General features: G+C 41.2%; 1 protein-coding gene across 4 annotated transcripts in view; it reads left to right on the forward strand.

Moving 5' to 3' along the window:
* The window catches only part of LOC144668501 (protein FAM149B1-like), a 139474-nt gene that overhangs the window by 60703 nt on the left and 60209 nt on the right, over positions 1 to 18562 (forward strand). For all 4 annotated transcript variants that reach the window (XM_078530529.1, XM_078530532.1, XM_078530531.1 and 1 more), the window contains exon 9: positions 12484 to 12582. In XM_078530529.1, the coding sequence (XP_078386655.1) occupies positions 12484 to 12582 (99 nt within the window). The remainder of the gene's footprint in view (positions 1 to 12483; positions 12583 to 18562) is intronic.

Below are 18562 nucleotides of genomic sequence, written 5' to 3' on the forward strand. Positions count from 1 at the left end.
GAGGTAGACCGGGCGTTTTTCAGGTCTGAAAGTAAATTTCAGTACTGCTGCGATGCCAGTTATGTAGGCCGTGCATCCCAGCAATTGGCTAATCAAATTAAACAGCATGTTCCTTCAGTTGTTCGAAATAGACAAGTGTACTCAATCAGCCTGTGCTTACAAAACCCAAAACAAAGTACCTACTGTTAGATATGATTCCGTGATTGTGCAACGCTTGATGAACAAACCTGAGCCTGGTAGTAACCACACTAACAACCAGTTTAAGATAAGCAATCGAGCTTGTAATATGGCTCATTTACGCTTGCTGGAAGTGATATACATTAATATACAGGGAACCGTTCTCTGCAAACAAAAGGAAAATGTTCTAGCTTTGCGGCTTTTTTGAATTACCTGAGAACTTTAGTTCCTATAGTTCTCTATGGCAAAGCCTCAGAGTCAACTTGCCAGCCAATTAGCACTCTCTTCTCCTGTAGTATAGATTGTTGTGATCATTTAAAATTAGGTATTCTTGTGTTTGTCCTGATGAGTGCAATATGAAAAGCTTCAGCAACCTGTCTCTCTTTTCAGCAATGTTCAAACTCTATACTACCAAGCCGAGGTTTGCCTTCCTCACTTTTGCCTACATTAAAATCCAATTGCCACAGTTTTTCCCATTCACTTAATTTATCACAATCTCTTTGTAATTTTACACTTTCATCTACACTGCTTACAATGTCACCTATCTTTGTGTCATCACAAATTTGGATATTTTGCTTTTTATCCCATCATCTAAGTCATTAATAAATATGATAAGTAGTTGAACCCAACGCAGATTCTTGTGGGACACTACTCATGCCCTACCAGTTAGAGTACCTCTCCATTGTGTGGGAGCTTGTGGATAGCAAGCGGGAGGATCAATTTGTGATGATACAAGCAGTGTGGATGAAAGTATAAAATTACAAAGAGATGGTGGTAAATTAAGTGAACGGTCAATACTGTGGCAATTGGAGGATGAATTGGAGACGCCCAGGCGCATAAAGGAGAGGGAGCAGTATCTTGACAGTTTGCTCCAGACCTTGTAAAGAGTTGCAGAATGGTTTGGTGTGGCCAAGAATGTGCAGAGCAAAGGGAACTCCAGGTGAGATAGAGAACAAGGAACTAAAGATCTTATTTGACAACTACAATGTACTTGCTACCTGCATGGATGAGAATAAAACCTGTCAGAGGGACACCAAAACATGGACCAAAGGAGGGGAGAGGAGGAAGGGAAATGTATGTTGTAGTTGTAGGGATTTCAATAATTAGGGGGACAGATAGCAAGCACCCTTTGTAATCAGGATCAAGAGATACATGATATATCGCCTGCCTGGTTCCAGTTTGAGGGACTTCTCGAACAGGTGTGAAAGGATACTGCAGAAGCAAGGATAGAATCCATATTCGACCAACAATGTAGGCATATGAACAAGGAGCAGGTGTCGGCCATTCAGCCCCCCAAGCCTGCTCTGCCATTTAATAAGATCATGGCTGACCTGATAGTAACCTCAAATCTGCATCCCACCTAACCCCGATAACCTATCATCCCATACTTACCAAGAATCTGTCCACCTCTGCCTTAAAAACATTCAAAGACTCTGCTTCCACCACCTTTTCAGGAAGAGAGTTCCAAAGACTCACGACCCACTGAGTGAAAATATTTCACCTCATCTCTGCTTTAAATGGGCGACCCCTTATTTTTAAACAGTGACCCCTAGTTCTAGATACTTCCACAAGGGGAAACATCCTCTCCATAGCCACCCTGTCAAGACCCTTCAGGATATTATGTTTCATTCGAGTCTCCTCTTACTCATCTAAACTCCAATGGATACAAGCCTAGTTGTCCAACTTTTCTTCATAGACAACCCATCCATTCTAGGTATTAGTCTTGTAAACCTTCTCTGAACTTCTTCCAGCGCATTTACATCCTTCCTTAAATAAGATGACCAATTCTGTACACAGTACTCCAAATGTGGTCTCACTAGTGCTGTATACAACTGAAGCATAACCTTTTTTTATCCAATTCCCCAACAATAAATGATAACATTCTATTCGCTTTCCTAATTACTTGCTGTACCTGCAACCTAGCCTTTTGTGATTCATGCACTAGGACACCCAGATCCCTCTGCACCTCAGTGCTCTGCAGTCTCTCACCATTTAGAGTGCAGCTCCCACAACACTCAAGAAACTTGACACCATTCAGGACAAAGCAGCCCACTTGGTTGGCACCACATCCACAAACATTCACTCCCTTCACCACCAACGCCCAGTAGCAGCAGTGTGTACCATCTACAAGATGCACTGCAGGAATTCACCAAGGCTCCTTAGACAGGACCTTCCAAGCCCACGACCACTACCAACTACAAGGACAAGGGCAGCAGATAGATGGGAACACCAGCCATCCTGGAAGTTCCCCTCCAAGTCACTCACCACCCTGACTTGGAAATACATCACCGTTCCTTCACTGTCTCTGGGTCAAAATCCTGGAACTCCCTCCCTAACAGCACTGTGGGCGTACCTACACCACATGGACTGCAGTGGTTCGAGAAGGCCGCTCACCACCACCTTCTTAAGGGCAATTAGGGATGGGCAATAAATGCTGGCCAAGCCAGCAAAGCCCACATCCCGTGAATGAATAAAAGAATGTTTCTCTTTTATTCTTCCTGCCAAAAAGGACAATTTCACATTTTCCCATATTATACTCCATTTGCCACATCTCTGCCCACTCACTTAACCTATCTATATCTTTTTGTAACCTCCTTATTCTCTTCACAACTTACTCTCCTACCCATCTTTGTGCCATCACCAAATTTGGAACCATCCCTTCAGTCCCTTCATCCAAGTCAGGTATATAAATTGTAAACAGTTGAGGTCCCAGCACTGATCTCTGTGGCACACCACTCGTTACATCTTGCCAACCTGTAAAAGACAAATTTATGCCTACTCTCTGCCCGCTGTTAGCTAACCACTCTTCTATCCATGTCAATATGTTACCCCATATACCATGAGCTTTTATGTTCCGCAATAACCTTTGATGTGACACTTTATCAAATGCCTTTTAGAAATCTAAGTACAGTACGTCCATCGGTTCCCCTTTATCCACAGCACAAGAACTCCAAAAAGTTGGTTAAACACGATTTCCCTTTCACAAAACCATGTTGACTCTTCCTGATGATCTTGAGTTTATCCAAGTACCCTACAATAACTTCTTTAATAATAGCTTCTAACATTTTCCCTATGACAGATGTTAAGCTAACTGTAGTTTCCTGCTTTCTGTATCCCTCCCTTTTTGAATGATGGAGTTCCATTTGCTATCTTCCAATCTAATGGGACCTACCCTGAATATAGGGAGTTTTGGAAAATTAAAACCAATGCATCATCTATCTCACTGGACACCTCTTTCAAGACTCTAGGATGAAGTCCATCAGGACCGGGCTGTTGTCAGCCCACCGCTCCAACAATTTATTCAGTACCTCTTCTCTGGTGACTGTAATTTTCCTGACTTCCTTCCCCACTTCCATTTCCTGGTTTCTCGCTGCTTCTGGGATGTTACTTGTATCCTTTATAGTTAAACTGATGCAAAATATCTGCTCAATTCATCTGCTTGTTTTCCATTATCAATTCTCCAGACTCACTTTCTATAGGACCAACGATCACTTTGTTAACTCTTTTCTTTATTAAATATTTATAAAAACTCTTACTATCTGTTTTTGTATTTCTGGCTAGCTTTCTCTCATACTCTGTTTTTTTCCCCCCTTATTAGTCTTTTAGTCATTCTCTGCAGTTCCTTATATTCTGCCCAATCTTCTGACCTTCCACCTGTCTTTGCACAATTATAAGCTTTTTCTTTAAGTTTGATGCTATCTTTAACCTTTCTAGTTAACCACAGATGGTGTGTCTGTCCCTTGGACATTTTCTTATTTGTTGGAATGTATCTATTCTGTGCATTTTGAAATATCCCCTTAAATATTAGCAACTGCATCTCTATTGACCTAACCTTTAACCTAATTTGCCAATTCACTTTAGCCAGTTCAGCTTTCATGCCCTCATAATTGCTTTATTTGAGTTTAAAAACATAGTCTCGGACCCACTCCTTTCCCCCTCAAACTGAATGTAAAATTCAATCATTTTGTGGTAGCTGCTACCTAGGAGCATCTTCACTATGAGATTATTAATTACTCCCATCTCATTGCACAATACCAGGTCTAGTATAGCCTGCTCTTTACTTGGCTCCACAACATGCTGTTCTAGGAAACTATCCCGAAAACATTCAATGTATTCCTTATCTAGGCTATCTTTGTCCATCTAACTTTTCCAGTTTATATGTAGATTAAAATCTCCCATGATTATCACCGTGCCTTTCTTAACAGGCTCCAATTATTTCTTCCTTTATGTCCCACCCTAACATGTGGTTACTGTTAGGGGGCCTGTACATAACTCACACAAGTGACTTCTTGCCTTTATCATTTCTCATTGACTCAATGACTGAGCCTCCACAGCCCTCTGAGTGAAAAAATTCCTCCTCATCTCAGTCCTACATGGCCTACCCCTTATTTAGAAACTGTGCCCCCTGGTTCTGAACCCCACTAAGCATCCTTCCTGCATCTAATCTGTTGAGCGCTTTAAGAATTTTGTATGTTTCAATGAGGTCACCTTATTCTTCTAAACTCTAGAGAATATAGGTCTAGTCTCCTCAATTCCTCCTTTTAGGACAATCCCACCTCCTGGTGATCAGTCTCGTGAACCTTCATTGCACGCCCTCAATGGCAAGTATATCCTTCCTTAGAGAAGGAGACCAAAACTTAGATAATACTCCAGGTGCGGTCTCACCAAGCCTCTATACAAATGCAGCAAGGCTTCTTCACTCCTGTACTCAAATCCTCTTGTAATAAAGGACAACATTTGCCTTCCTAACAGTTTGCTGCACCTGCATGTTAGCTTTCAATGAACAAGAATACCCAGGTCCCTCTGAACATCAACACTTGCTATTCCCTCTCATTTTAAGAAATACTCTGCCTTTCTGTTTTTCCTATCCAAATGGATAAATTAACATTTTTTCACATTACATTGCTTATGCCATGTTCTTGCCCACTCACTTAGCCTATGTCCCCTTGAAGCCTCTTTGCATCCTCCACACAACTCACATTCCCACCTAGGTTTGTGTCCTCAACAAACTTGGAAATATTACATTTGATCCTGTTATGATGGTGTGCTTTTTTTAAAAAAGTACAATTTCTAATTCTCCTTTTTCTGGCTGGATTTCAAAAAAAACCAATAAACACTAATCCTATTAAGACAGTGGAGGACTGCTAGCCAGCTGGAATATACAACTTGCGTTTCACTCAAGTGGACGAAAAGGGAACGGACATCCAACCCTCCCTCCCCCGAGGATTGTGATAGACGCCCGTCTCCCGTTGGCTTTCACGCCATCTTGAAACTCTTCAAAAGTTTCTGAGATGAGATATCAGATTGCAATTACCTGTTCTACAAAACAATGACTACAACAGACATGGTAATCAAATTCCTCAGGAATATACAGCCAGCAGGGCTTTTAAGAACTGTTTTACCAAGACAGAGTGATCACAAGGAGAGATCAGAATGCTGTACTGAAAAGCTGCAAGGAAGCTTTCTCTTTGCCGGAACATGGAGTCACCGCATCAAGACCAACCAAAGGACAGTTAACATATGTATTCTTTTGATTGTTTATCTTCTTCATAAACTGTAAAAGATCTTTAAGGCTACCCTCTTATTCTGCCATCAATACTAGTGTGTCTGTGTGTGTCTGTGTGTGGGCCCAGGGAATATGTGTGATGTATCTCAAAAATTTGAGCAATGCTGTTTCACGCTGCTACTATGCATTAGCAACACGAGTGGTATTCGCCACTAACAGGATACTACCGTCAAACCAAAAAGGTGTTTTGCCTATCACACAAAATAGTAATGTGGTATATGAATTTCAGTGCCAGTATGAAGCTAGGTATGTAGGCTGTACGTCCCAAAGACTGGTAGATCATATCAAACAGCATGTTCCCTCCGTTGTTTGAAACAGGCAGGGTACAGACCGTACCCAACCAGCTTGTGCGTGCAAAACTCAAAACACAGTGTCCAACATTAGATGTGATTCCGCGATTGAACAACATTTGCTAAATAATCCGCAGTATGCTAAATATTACACTGACAATCAATTAAAGATTGTCATCCGGACTCGCAGTGTGGCACATTTGTGCGTACTGTAAGCTACATATATTAACACACAGGGCCCTGTTTTTTGCAGAAGGAAGAACATGTACACACATCGCAACTGTTTCAGTTAAACAAAATAAGTGATCGCCATTCACTGGTTCATGCCTCAGAGTACTGTCTTGACCAATCAGAGTCAAGCTGTCTGGTTTAAATTTCAAACAATGCTTGTCAGTTAACTGTCAGTCACCATTAAATAGTGCATTCTCCATGGCAACGCCTCTACCAATCAGAGTCCACTTACCAACCAATCAGCACTCTCGCCTCATGCAGTATAAAGCTGTTGCTTCCCCTGACTTTGGTATTGTTGCGATTGTCCTGATAAGTGCAAGACGAAAAGCTTCAACCAAATGTCTTTTTTTTCAGCAATACTCAAGTTCTTTACTACCAAACAACTAAAGGTAATAAAGATGTGAATTTGTCTGCTTATTCCACTGAGCCCACCAATGATATGCAACATCAATTGCAAGCAGCCAACAAAAAGATATCCAGGAAGATGAGACATTTAACTCCAAATTGGATCAAATCAATAGTGAAAGTTCAGAGGTTATTAATCTATACAAATGTAAGCTGGAGCTTGCACTTGGAAGCCATGGAAGCACTCAAGCTTTCTTTCAGTAAAGATGTAGAGGCCCAAACTACACAGCTTCTGCAGCTGAAGAGTACCTTAGTAGAGCTTACAGTCAAACATCAAATGGAGCTTGAAAATAAGTAAGAGTTGGAGAAGTCTGTAAAAGAAAATGCTGAACTAAAAATCCAGCATTATCAGTCACACAGTACAACAAGCTACAGAGAGGGATTCACACATTAGACATGAGGCAACAAAAGGAAGTGATCCTGTAGTAAAGGATTGTGTGAACACCGTACTGCTTCTAAAGAAAGTACCACAGCAGCAGACAAAAGAGCATCTACCTGAAGAGGAACTGATGTTAGCTGTCTTTTTTCTTACTACTGAAAACTCTTGTAGTAACAATGCCTGAAGCAGATATTTGGAACTTTCAAGTAAGTCTGCAGACCAGAGTACGACACAGGAACTTCCTACAGATCCCGGTCCTGAAGTTTATTCCATTGTTGATAATGATGCAATCCTACTTTCTCCTGCTGACTCTGAAATCCCATAGTCTGCAGCGGAGCAGCCTTATGCTGAAGCTAAGGTGGAAATGACACCACTACCAGCAGAAAGAGAAATTCCTACCCTTAGGGAAGTAGGGAAGTCCTCCTTTCCTTGTATCCAGCAGTGTCTTCAGGATGTTTCTTGTTCTTCTTTTCCTCTACCAGATTTACTCCTGACACAGATATTGAATATTCTCTTGTTACAGCAGCGGTCAATGATACAGCTGCAAAGTTTTTAATAGGAGCCAAAAGAGCTGCATCTTGTCAAGTTGTGCTTTCACCTTTCTCTAGTGTGTAATGCAACAAAGATATGAGAGAGAGAGAGAGAATTTCAGCTAGTTGTCTTCCTTTTCAAGGGGTTGTGATCGTTCAAGTCCTGAAGGACTTCAATCACTTTTTCCTTGATTTGCTGCCTTTACATTTCAGGTCATTGTGAGAGTCACAGCCCAGGAGGCAGCTGTTGTGAGAAGCTGCTACCCCACTCCATCAATGTGTTTCCCTTCCAAGAGAACACAAACATCCCATATGTCCTCCAAGTAGAGCTGAGAACACTGTGGAGATTGACGCCTTTGGCGAAAGTGACTTGGAGAAGGAGGGAGTTGCAATTTGATGGAAACTGTAAATAGTACATGAGCTCAACAGTGTGGGAAAGGTGAACTCGGGAGATGTAGAGTAAAGGGTCAACTTTAATAAGAGCACACTAGCATGTGCAAAAGAAGCTATGTCACAGTGATGTAAGTCACTGAGTTAGAATGTTGAGTGGCATCTCAGAAGGCTGCACTAGCTATAGGTTAATCTTATTTAACCGTTGTAAATAATTAGCTTGTATATAAATGTTTTTGAATTTTGACCTTCACCTCCATATAGAATAAGAAGCTAACAGACCCTGGGACAAAAATCCGTGGGTACAAAACCCTGATCAGTATCTGCAGCTCGGCCTCCGGCTCAATGTAAGGACAAGCCTGGCAACTACAGTCCAGTCAGTTTAACTCTGGCTTTGGGAAACTTTTTAGAAATGATATCTGGGACAAAATTAACAGTCACTTGGACAGGTGTGGATTAACTAAGGAAAGTCAGCAGGGATTTGTTAAAGCAAATCATGTTTCACTAAGTTGATTGGGTTTTTTGATGAGGTAACAAGGAAGGTTGATGAAAGCCACAGAGTTATAACACAGAAGGAGGCCATTCCAGGTCAAGGCTACTCATAGCTTAATGCAGATGATGTGGGGAAGAACTATTTTTCCTGCCCAAAGCCTTAAAGCTAGTCCTTGTACAGCCAGCCAAAGGCAAGAGCTTTTCTTTGTTTACCTTATCCAATCTCATCTAACACCTCAGCCATGCCATGTGTCTCTGCACTGATTCCCTTTCTGGTGACTAATCGGCTCCACCCCTCCTCTTGCTATTCTCTTGCTATTTATATACCTATAGAAGACTTCTGGATTCCCTTTCATATTCGCTGTCAGTCTCTTCTCACATTCCTTACCTTTCCTATTTCCTTTTCCACGTCCCCTCTGAACTTTCTGTATTCAGTGTGGTACTTGGGTATTAGGCAGCTGACTTCTTAGCCCTAACACTCTCTCTGTTTCATCATCCAAAATTTCTTCTCATATTCTCTTTTTCATAGCTCTTACTATCCGTTTTGCCACCTTTTTTATTCTTGCTATCTTCCGCAGTCACCAGGACCTGTGCTATTCTTTTAGATTTTTGTATAATTTTTCTTCTAATTTTATATTGTCTTTTATGTCTTTTATTATCCATTGCTGCCTCTTGGCAAATCTTTTAGTTCCATACCACAAATTCTTTTTTAAAAACCTCCCACTGATCATCTGTCAATTTATCAATTAACAGATTTGCCCAAGTTAGGGGAGACAGTCTCTGTTTCATCACATCAAAGTCGGTTTTACCTAAATCTAGAACCTTAGGAACTGACCTGCATTTCTCCCTTTCAAACAGGGTTGAACTCAATCATAGTATGGTCACTATTCGATATATGTTCACGCAATCTTGCCCATTACTAATCTAATATGGCCTGCACCCTTGTTACTTCTAGGACATATTGTTACAGAAAACTATCCTGGACCCCACTCAGGAAAGTTGTAGCCTCCCTGGCATGAGCTAGTTTACTCATCCCAATGTATATGAAAGTTAACATGCTGCATTAAAACCACTCAGCCTTTATGACAAGCTTGTCCAATTTCAACATTCATGTATTCTGTCACTTCACAGACGCTATTATGGGATCTTTACACTCTCCCTCTACATTCTAAAATTCTTTTCTATTTCTCAATTCAACCCATAAATCACTACTGCCTGCTTATATCCTTTCTTATCAATGAAGTAATTTCATCCTTAATCACTGAAGATAGTTCCTTTCCCTTCTAGATTCTGTTTCCATTCTGGAGACCTGGTGTGTTCAGTTCCCAGTCCTGATTATCTTACGGCCATGTCTCAGTAATGCCTATCATGTCATACCCTCCAAGTTGAATTTGTGCCTGTAGGTCATTTAACTTGTTTGTTCTACTCTGAGTTTGCGTAAAGGATGCTGTTTTGGCCCACAAACCCGGAACCTGTGCTGCTAATCACACCATTTCTTATTTCTCTCCCCAATTAAATTACTTCACATATGTAGGTTTTCCTTTGCCTGTAGTGCCCAGCACAATTTATAACTTATACTCTACTCTCTTTATGTTTCTTTTAGAATTATTGTTTGTATTACCTATTCCATTTGACCCTCACTCTTCCACCACCTCTTCCTCGCCCCCTAGTTTAAAGTTCTTACAGCTGCTTACCTTTTGATCTATTGCCTATTCATCCTTTGCATCTGGACCCTGTTTGCAGTCTCATTCAGGTGGAGCCTATCCCATCAGTATAGCTCCTTAATAGTGCCAGTGTCTCATTAAATGGAGCCACTCTTTCCCACACTGTTCCACCAGCCACATGCTCACTACCCTAATCTGTTTATCGCTATGCTAATTTGCGCATGGTTTGGTCAAAAATCCACAGAATATGATGCTAGAGGTCCTGGATTTTAATTAAGCTCCTCTTACCCCCGGAACAGGATCTCTTGCCCACTCTTTCCTATGAAGTTGATCACAACGTGGGCAACAACAACTGGATCCTCCCTGTGCAATATCTTTTCAAGCCTGGTTACATTTGTCCCTCCCCCTTACACCAGATAGGCTCATATTATATGGGACTCTCAAACCAGTTTACATAGAATGCTACCTGCTTGCTCATTGTTGAATCCTCTACATTTATCATAATATGCCTCCCTTCCTCCTCCCTTTGGATAACACCTGCTCCAAAGGTGCCATGGTCTGCTTTCTTATGGCTGTCCTTCTGACTGTCTTTACCCTTATCCTCACAAGTACCAATACATGGTACCTGTTGGATAGGAACAGTTTTTGTGGATCCTTGTTCTCATCTGACTCCCCCTTGCTCAGTACACTATTGGTCACCTTGATACTGCACCTCTCGATGAGGCATAACCAAAGTCTGGAGCAAAATGCCCAGATACTTCTTGTCCTCCCTTATGTATCAGTCTCTCCAGCTCAGACTTGAGCCAGAGAGATATGAGGTGGAACCAGTTACCTCAGACATGTTTATTTGGGACAACCTTGTTGTCCATGAATTCTGACAAACTGTCAGGATACACAATCTACTCTACCATATCTTCATTACTTGTTGATGTATTTTAATGTTTATATTTTTAAAAACTAACGTACTAAGCAATAAAAAAAAATTAAATGTGTACAGCATCAAGTTTACACAAACTACAAGTGCTTAAGGCTAAAAAGAGCACCTCATTTCCCCCCTGCACCAAATTAACACACTCACTAAATTGTCAACGTCACACTCTGTTTACATTGCACTCTATGTTTATACACCCAAGCTCAGTCAGGTCCCAGCTTTCAATAGTTATACCCTATTCAAGCTATTACTTACAGCTAACTGGCTGTTAAACTGCTGTTATCTGTTAGAACCATAGAAAAGTTAAGATGCAGAAAGAGGTCATTCAGCCCATTATATCTGCGTCGTCCAAAAAGAGGAAAAATAAACCAGCTGCTCATTTCTAATCCCACTTTCCAGGACCTGGTCCGTAGCCTTACAGGTTACAGCACTTCAGATGTAGATCCAGGTACCTTTTAAATGCGTTGAGTGTTTCAACCTCAACCACTGCCTTAGGCAGTGAGTTCCAGATGCCCACCACCCTCTGAGTGAAAAAGTTTTTCCTCATGTCTCCCCCACCCCCCCAAATCCTTCTACCAATCACCTTAAATCTATGCCCCCTGGTAATTGAGCCTTCAGCAAGTGAAAACAAGTCTTTCCTGTCTACCCTATCTCGACCCCTCATAATTTTGTAAATCTCAGTAAGGTCACTCCTAAGCCTCCTCTGTTCTAAGAAAAACAACCCCAGCCTATCCAATCTTTCCTCAAAGCTGCAATTTTCAAGTCCTGGCAATAATTGACTTGCAGTTTTTAAAGTTCACCATTAAAATCTAAATAAATTTCACTTTGAGCAATTCTCCCATTCTCACCAAATTCTCAATTTTCCACTTTGTTCATGTTGCAGTCATTTCACGTTGCAATCTAGTTCAGCTCACCTGACAAGTTAGTGAAGATCAGGTTTTCTATTCCTCTGCATTTGTTCTCTCTCCACTTGCTGCAACCTAGCCTATTATCTATGTCCTTTAGTACTTTGCCAGCTCAGTAAATGGTGGTACTACTGAACCACTCTTGGTGATGGACATTGAAGTTCTCCACCCAGAGTATATGCTGCCACCTATAGCATTTCCATCAAGTGATGTTCAATATGGAGGAGTTTTGATTCATCAGTTAAAGGAAAACAATAGATGGTTATCCACAGGGGACTTCCTTAATAACTCCCAGTGCCACTTCTCCTCGATGTCCAAGAATGGCGCTGTCTGGGATGTTGGCTGATATTTATGATTCGACTTGTCTGTGGGACAGCTCTCCCCAGCTTTGGCACCAGTCTCACATGTTACTGAGGAGGACTTTGCAAGGTCAACAGAGTTATGTTTCTTTGGCGTGTCCTGATTCAATGTCAAGGTTGCAGTTGAATGGACGATCCAATTATATTTGTGTTTTCCTTTCTAGCGGTTTGATACAACTGAGTGGCTTGCTGTGCAACTTCAGAGGGCAGTTAAGAGTCAGCCTCGTTGGTGTGGATCAGGAGTCACATGTAGGACAGATGAGGTAAGGATCCTAAATGACATTGGTGAACCAATTGGATTTTTATGACAGCTTCACGGTCACTTGTACTAGTACCAGCTTCATATTTCCATTTTCTTGTTAAACTGAATTCAAAAACTGAATTTGTGTCCTCTGGATATTGGTTGAAACCTCTACATACTAGTCCAGTAACATAACCACAATGCGAGCATACTCTAAACTGTGCAGAAAGAAGCTTTTTTGGCTCTTTACACCTGGAGCAGATCTCTGAAAAAAGATATCTATTTAGTCATTTGCTCCATGCCTTTTTAAAATAAAATCAGAACTTTATGACATAGAGGCCTGTGGGTACATTTGCACCTTCCACCAGTGCCAGCCTATAATCAGCTCCCTGTATTCTTGACTGTCTGTCTTTCCTCCTATAATCTTTGGACCTTTGACAACACCGAACTAATTGTCTAATTTTTCATGACTTCTATTCTTTTAAAGCTTGGTAGCATTCTGCAGTGTGAACCATGTTCCTTGAACTCTGCAGTGTGAATTTTTTGTTACCAAGTGTTGCAACACAGGAAAATGCGTCCAGACAGATGTGCATGCTCCACACCAGCCTCCTCCCACCCTACTTCATCTCGCCCCATCAATATATCCATCTATTTCTTTCTACCTTATGTGCACAGCTATCTTCCCTTTAAACACACCAGTGCTGTTCACCTCAGCTTCTCTCTGTGGTAGCGAGTTCCAGATTCTCACCACTGCCTGGGTAACAACGTTTCTTCTGAATTCCTTACCAGATTTATTAGTGACCATCTTGTTTATATCCCCTATTTTTGGTCTCCCTGCAGGAGAAAACTCACCGACTTCTACCCCATCTGTTTTTTTCTTTATTCATACAGAGGATGTGGCGTTACTGACAAAGCCAGCATTTGTTGCCCATCCCTAATTGCTCTTGAACCAAACAATTCAGAGGACAGTTAAGAGTCAGCAACATTGCTGTGGGCCTGGAGGACAGCAGATTTCCTTTTCTGAACTAGCCAGGTGGGCCTTCATGATAATCGATGATAGTTTCATAGTCTCTATTACTGAGACCTTATTACAGTCCAGATTTATTAATGGAATTTAAATTCCACCAGTTGCCATGGTAGGATGTGAACCCATGTGCCCAGAGCATTAGCCTGGGCCTCTGGATTACTAGCCCAGTAACATTGCCACTTCACCACCATCCCCTCCCCCTATTGTTATGATCCCAGCTGATGTTAGTACTGGACAAGTCAGGCCCCAGAGTGAAACTGGTTTGATAGATCCTAATGTTTTTTTTAGAAACCATGGAAGAAAGTTACTGAACAAATTCACAGGAATCTGCTAATAAGCTTTTAACACAAAGAATAAAATATTTATTAAACAAGGCAAATGAGCTATATTACAGATAAAAAGTTTAGAAAGATCTCAATACAAACACAAGAAGACACTTCAAATACACGCTATGCCTCAGCAATATCTTTACACACACATAATCCAGTGAAGATTTACCACCAGCATGACATAAAGGCTTCTCACTTGGGAATGGCACAGTTGCAAATGGTTTTCTTCCGGATGATTCCTAAGCATTCACTTGATACCCCTCACCCAACTCGTACCTCTCCCCAAAACACCCAACAACCACACTCTAAGTTCACTGTTTCTTTGACAGCAGAGAAAACAAATGAAATTAAAACAGAAAATGCTGGAAAAACTCAGCAAGTCTGGCAGCATCTGTGGAGAGAGAAACTTAGTTAACGTTTCAAGTCTGTATGACTCTTCTTCAAAACAAACAAACAAATTACCTAAACTCAATCTTCCAGTAGCACCTCTACAAAATTGATCATTTTACTGAGTCCTATAACTAACTATTCGGTCAACTACTGTCCCCAATAGCCCTGTAGCCTTTCTTGTGAAAGAGCTTACAATTCATGTCCCCTCCTTTTGACAAACACTGAACTCTATCCCCTGTCTTTTCTCTGTGTTACTTGACCACTATCGCTAGGTAACAGTGACGTTTTTTTTCTACTTTGTGTTTTTCTCCCCACAATCACTGAACTTATAACCCCTTTTAACCCATCTCTTCAACTTCAGGGATTGTAAAACATAATTAAAAATGTATATACACAAACAAACCCAAATGACCTGACCTTTTAGTCAGAAGTCTATCCAAACTCTCAGGCACCAAGGCTCACAAACAAACTACATGAAACTAAAACTATTTCACCTTTCTTAACACACAAATATGTACATTCAACTTAAAAATGATATATTGTTCATAACAATGTTAAGCTCTTCATAATCTTGGGAGTTAGGTCACTCCTCAATCTCCTCCAGCAAAAAAAAGCACCAACCTGTTCAGTCTTTCCTGATCGATATAACCTCTTAGTCCTGGTATCATTGCAGTAAATCTTGTTTTTACATTTTCTCCTATATCCCTTTTGTAATATGGAGGCTAGAACTGCTCACAGTACTACAGATTAGGTGTAACCAAGGTTCGATATAAGCTTAACATAAAACATCTCCACTTCTTGATTCTTTTCCTCTGGAGATGAACCCCCCTCCCCGCCCAACCCATGTTTTGTTTTTTTTTATGGTCCTGTTAACCGATGTTGCTACTTTTACTAATTTGTGTATATCTACCCACTCTATTCCTCTATCTCGTGTAGACTCTTACTTTCCAAGGAACACAAGGATCCTTATTCTGATTTTTGCAGGCCGAATAAATGGAGTCGCCATGTTTTCTGGGTTGATTGATGTGCCACGATCTACAGCATATTACATCTAAAGCATGACCCTTATCCACCTTAACATTACATTTAATAAGGTTGACTAAGCATGATCTTCCTTTTTGGAACCTGTGCTATCCCAGTATTGGTGCCACTGTCCCATGAAATGGAACCCACCCTTCCTTATGCAAGTTTTTCAGCCACGCATTCACCTTCCTGATCTGCCTATCCCTATGCCAGTTATCACGTGGCTTGGGTAGTAACTCCGAGATAAGCACCTGTGAGGTCTTGCCTTTTAATTTAGTTCCTAACTTGCTCCAAGATATTCTTTACTTTTGCGCCAGGTAGGCAACGCGTCTTTCTGGGCTCTTGGTCACTATCTGTCCCCATGATTAACAAATCCACATATAACTATAGCCTTTCTGTTCTACCCACCCACCCCTCCACCCATTTCCCCCTGTTTTCCCCCCCTCACCCTGACTGTGCTCTGTCCATAGTGCCATTCTGGCTGTCCAATTCACAGCCTGTATCCTTACCGGAGAGATAGCAAGTACATTGTACCACTTGGACAGGACCAGTGTCTGCAGGACCACCTCCTCTGTCTTCCCTCAGTTTCCCCTATATTGCTGACTGTCCCCTACCTGCGCCTGCACCTGCACCAATGGAGTAGACTATCCAAAAATTCCTCTCCCTCCCTTATATGGTTCAATGCCTCTATCTCACACTCAGGCTCATATTTGATGTCTCAAGGCAGAGACATTTCCTGTTGATATGACAATCCAAGACAGCCTTGCTGTCCACAAGCTCCTATGTATTTTAATCCTGACACACAACTTGCTCTACCATTACTTGTTAATATTTATTTGTATTATTTTAGTTCTTGATATAACACAATTACTCAAGAACTAGATTATATTTAGATATTTGTATTTAGCTGTTTTTAAAAATTAATTTGTGGGTTTTTTTATTCATTCATGGGATGGGGGAGTCATTGGCAAGGCCAGCATTTATTGCCCATCCCTAATTGCCCTTGAGGACTGAGTGGCTTCTTAGGCAATTTCAGAGTCAGCCACATTGCTGTGGGTCAGGAGCCACATGAAGACCAAGTAAGGACAGTAGATTTCCTTCCCTAAAGGACATTAGCGAACCAGATGGGTTTTTATGACAATCAACATCATTAGACTTTTTTAATTCCAGATGTTTTATTGGATTCAAATTTCACTATCTGCTGTGGTGGGATTCGAACTTGGGCCCCCAGAGCATTACCCTGGGGTCCAGTGACAATACCTCTAGGCCACTGCCTCCCCCTTGATTTTATTTTTCCATTATCTCCTTTGTTTTATAATTTCCTTAACTCTTATTTATTATTTTTATATGTCAGATTTTAATTTAATGCACATTCAGAACCCTTTAAGGCTAGTATCCTCTATTTGGTTAATAATTTTATTCCCAAATTCAATTAACAAAACACTGAAATTAACTATATAATAAATTAAATACATGGTTATAAAAGAAATTAATCACCTAGCCATATTTTGTCAGCTCAACTCTTCCTCTGACATCATTTCTTCAGATCCTTCCCTGTGGCCCGAAGAAAGAAAGAAATTCTGCTCCCCATCATTCTTCTCATATTTTAAGGCCTCTAACCCCAATCCTTGTAGAATGAACCTTGACCCTTCCCCTGCAGAGTGAAGCTTGACTTTTCCCGACTTTGGGATGAAATGTTAAACCTGGGCCCTATCTGCTCTCTAAGGTGGATGTAAAAGATTCCACAGCACTATTTGAAGAAGAGGGGGGGAATTATTCCTGCTGTCCTGGCTATTAGTTATTCTTCAATAAACATCAGGAAAACAGATTAGCTTGTCATTATTGCATCACTTTTTGTGGGAACGTGCGCAAAATTTTCTACATTACGACAGTCACCCCACTTCAGAAGTACGCCATTGGCTGTAAAGCCCTTTGATCCATCCTGAGGCTGTGAAAGGCACTAGATAAATGCAAATTCTTTTGCAGAATGAACCTTGACACCTCCTTCCACTGTGTGAACCTTGGCCCTTCCTTCTGCAGTGTGAAGCTTAGCCATTTCAGCCGCAGCTCAACTGGTTTGTCTTGTCCCTTGAGTCAGAAGATTATGTGTTGAAATCTCATTCCAGAGACTTGAGCAGAAAACCCTAGAATGATACTCCAGTGCAGTGGGAACATAGGAATATAGGAGTAGGCCATTCAAGCCTGCTCTGCTGTTCAATAAGATTATGGCTGATCTGGTTGTGGTCTTATCTCCACTTTCCTGTCTGCTTCCTGCCCCCCCACAAATGTTGACTCCCTTGTCTATCAAAAATCTATTTAATTCAGCCTTGAATAAATTCAGTGACTAGTCTCCACTGCTTCCTCGGGAAGGGAATTCCACAGACTAACCGCCCTCTGAGAGAAAAAATTTCCCCTTATCTCCGTCTTAAAAGGGAGACCTCTTATTCTTAAACTGTGTCCCCTAGTTCTAGTCTCTCCCATAAGGGGAAACATCCTCTCAGCATCCACCCTGTCTAGTCCCCTTAGGATCTTATATGTTTCAACAAGATCACCTCTCATTCTTCTAAACTCGAATGAGTATAGGCGCAACCTATCCAACCTTTCGTTATTAGATATGCCCTTGATCCCAGGAATGAGTCGGGTAAACCTTCTCTGAACTGCTTCTAATGCAATTATATCTTTTCCAAAAAAGGAGTCCAAAACTGTACATGGTATTCCAGATGTGGTCTCAGCCAGACCTTGAACAAGTGCAGTAGAACTTTCCTACTTTTATATTCTATTCCCTTGCAGTAAACACCAACTTTCCATTTGCCTTCCTAACCATTTGCTGTACCTGCATACTAACTTTTTGTGATTCATGTACCAGGACACCCAGATCACTCTGTACCGCAGAGTTCTGCAATCTCTCTCCATTTAAATAATTTGCTGCTTTTCTATTCTTTCTGCCAAAGTGGACAAATTCACATTTTCCCACATTATACTCCATCTGTCAAATTTCTGCCCACTCACTTAACCTGTCCATATCCCTTTGCAGACTCCTTATGTCATCTTCACTACTTACTTTCCTAGCTATCTTGATGCAGGTGGATAAGGTAGTCAGGAAGGCATATGGCATGCTTGCCTTCATTGGCAGGGGTATTGAGTATAAAAGCTGGGAAGTCATGCTGCAGCTGTATAGAACCTTAGTTAGGCCACACTTGGAATATTGCGTGCAATTCTGGTCGCCACATTAC

The sequence above is a fragment of the Cetorhinus maximus genome, chromosome 27, assembly GCF_964194155.1.
Source record: "Cetorhinus maximus chromosome 27, sCetMax3.hap1.1, whole genome shotgun sequence".
NCBI lineage: Eukaryota > Metazoa > Chordata > Chondrichthyes > Lamniformes > Cetorhinidae > Cetorhinus > Cetorhinus maximus.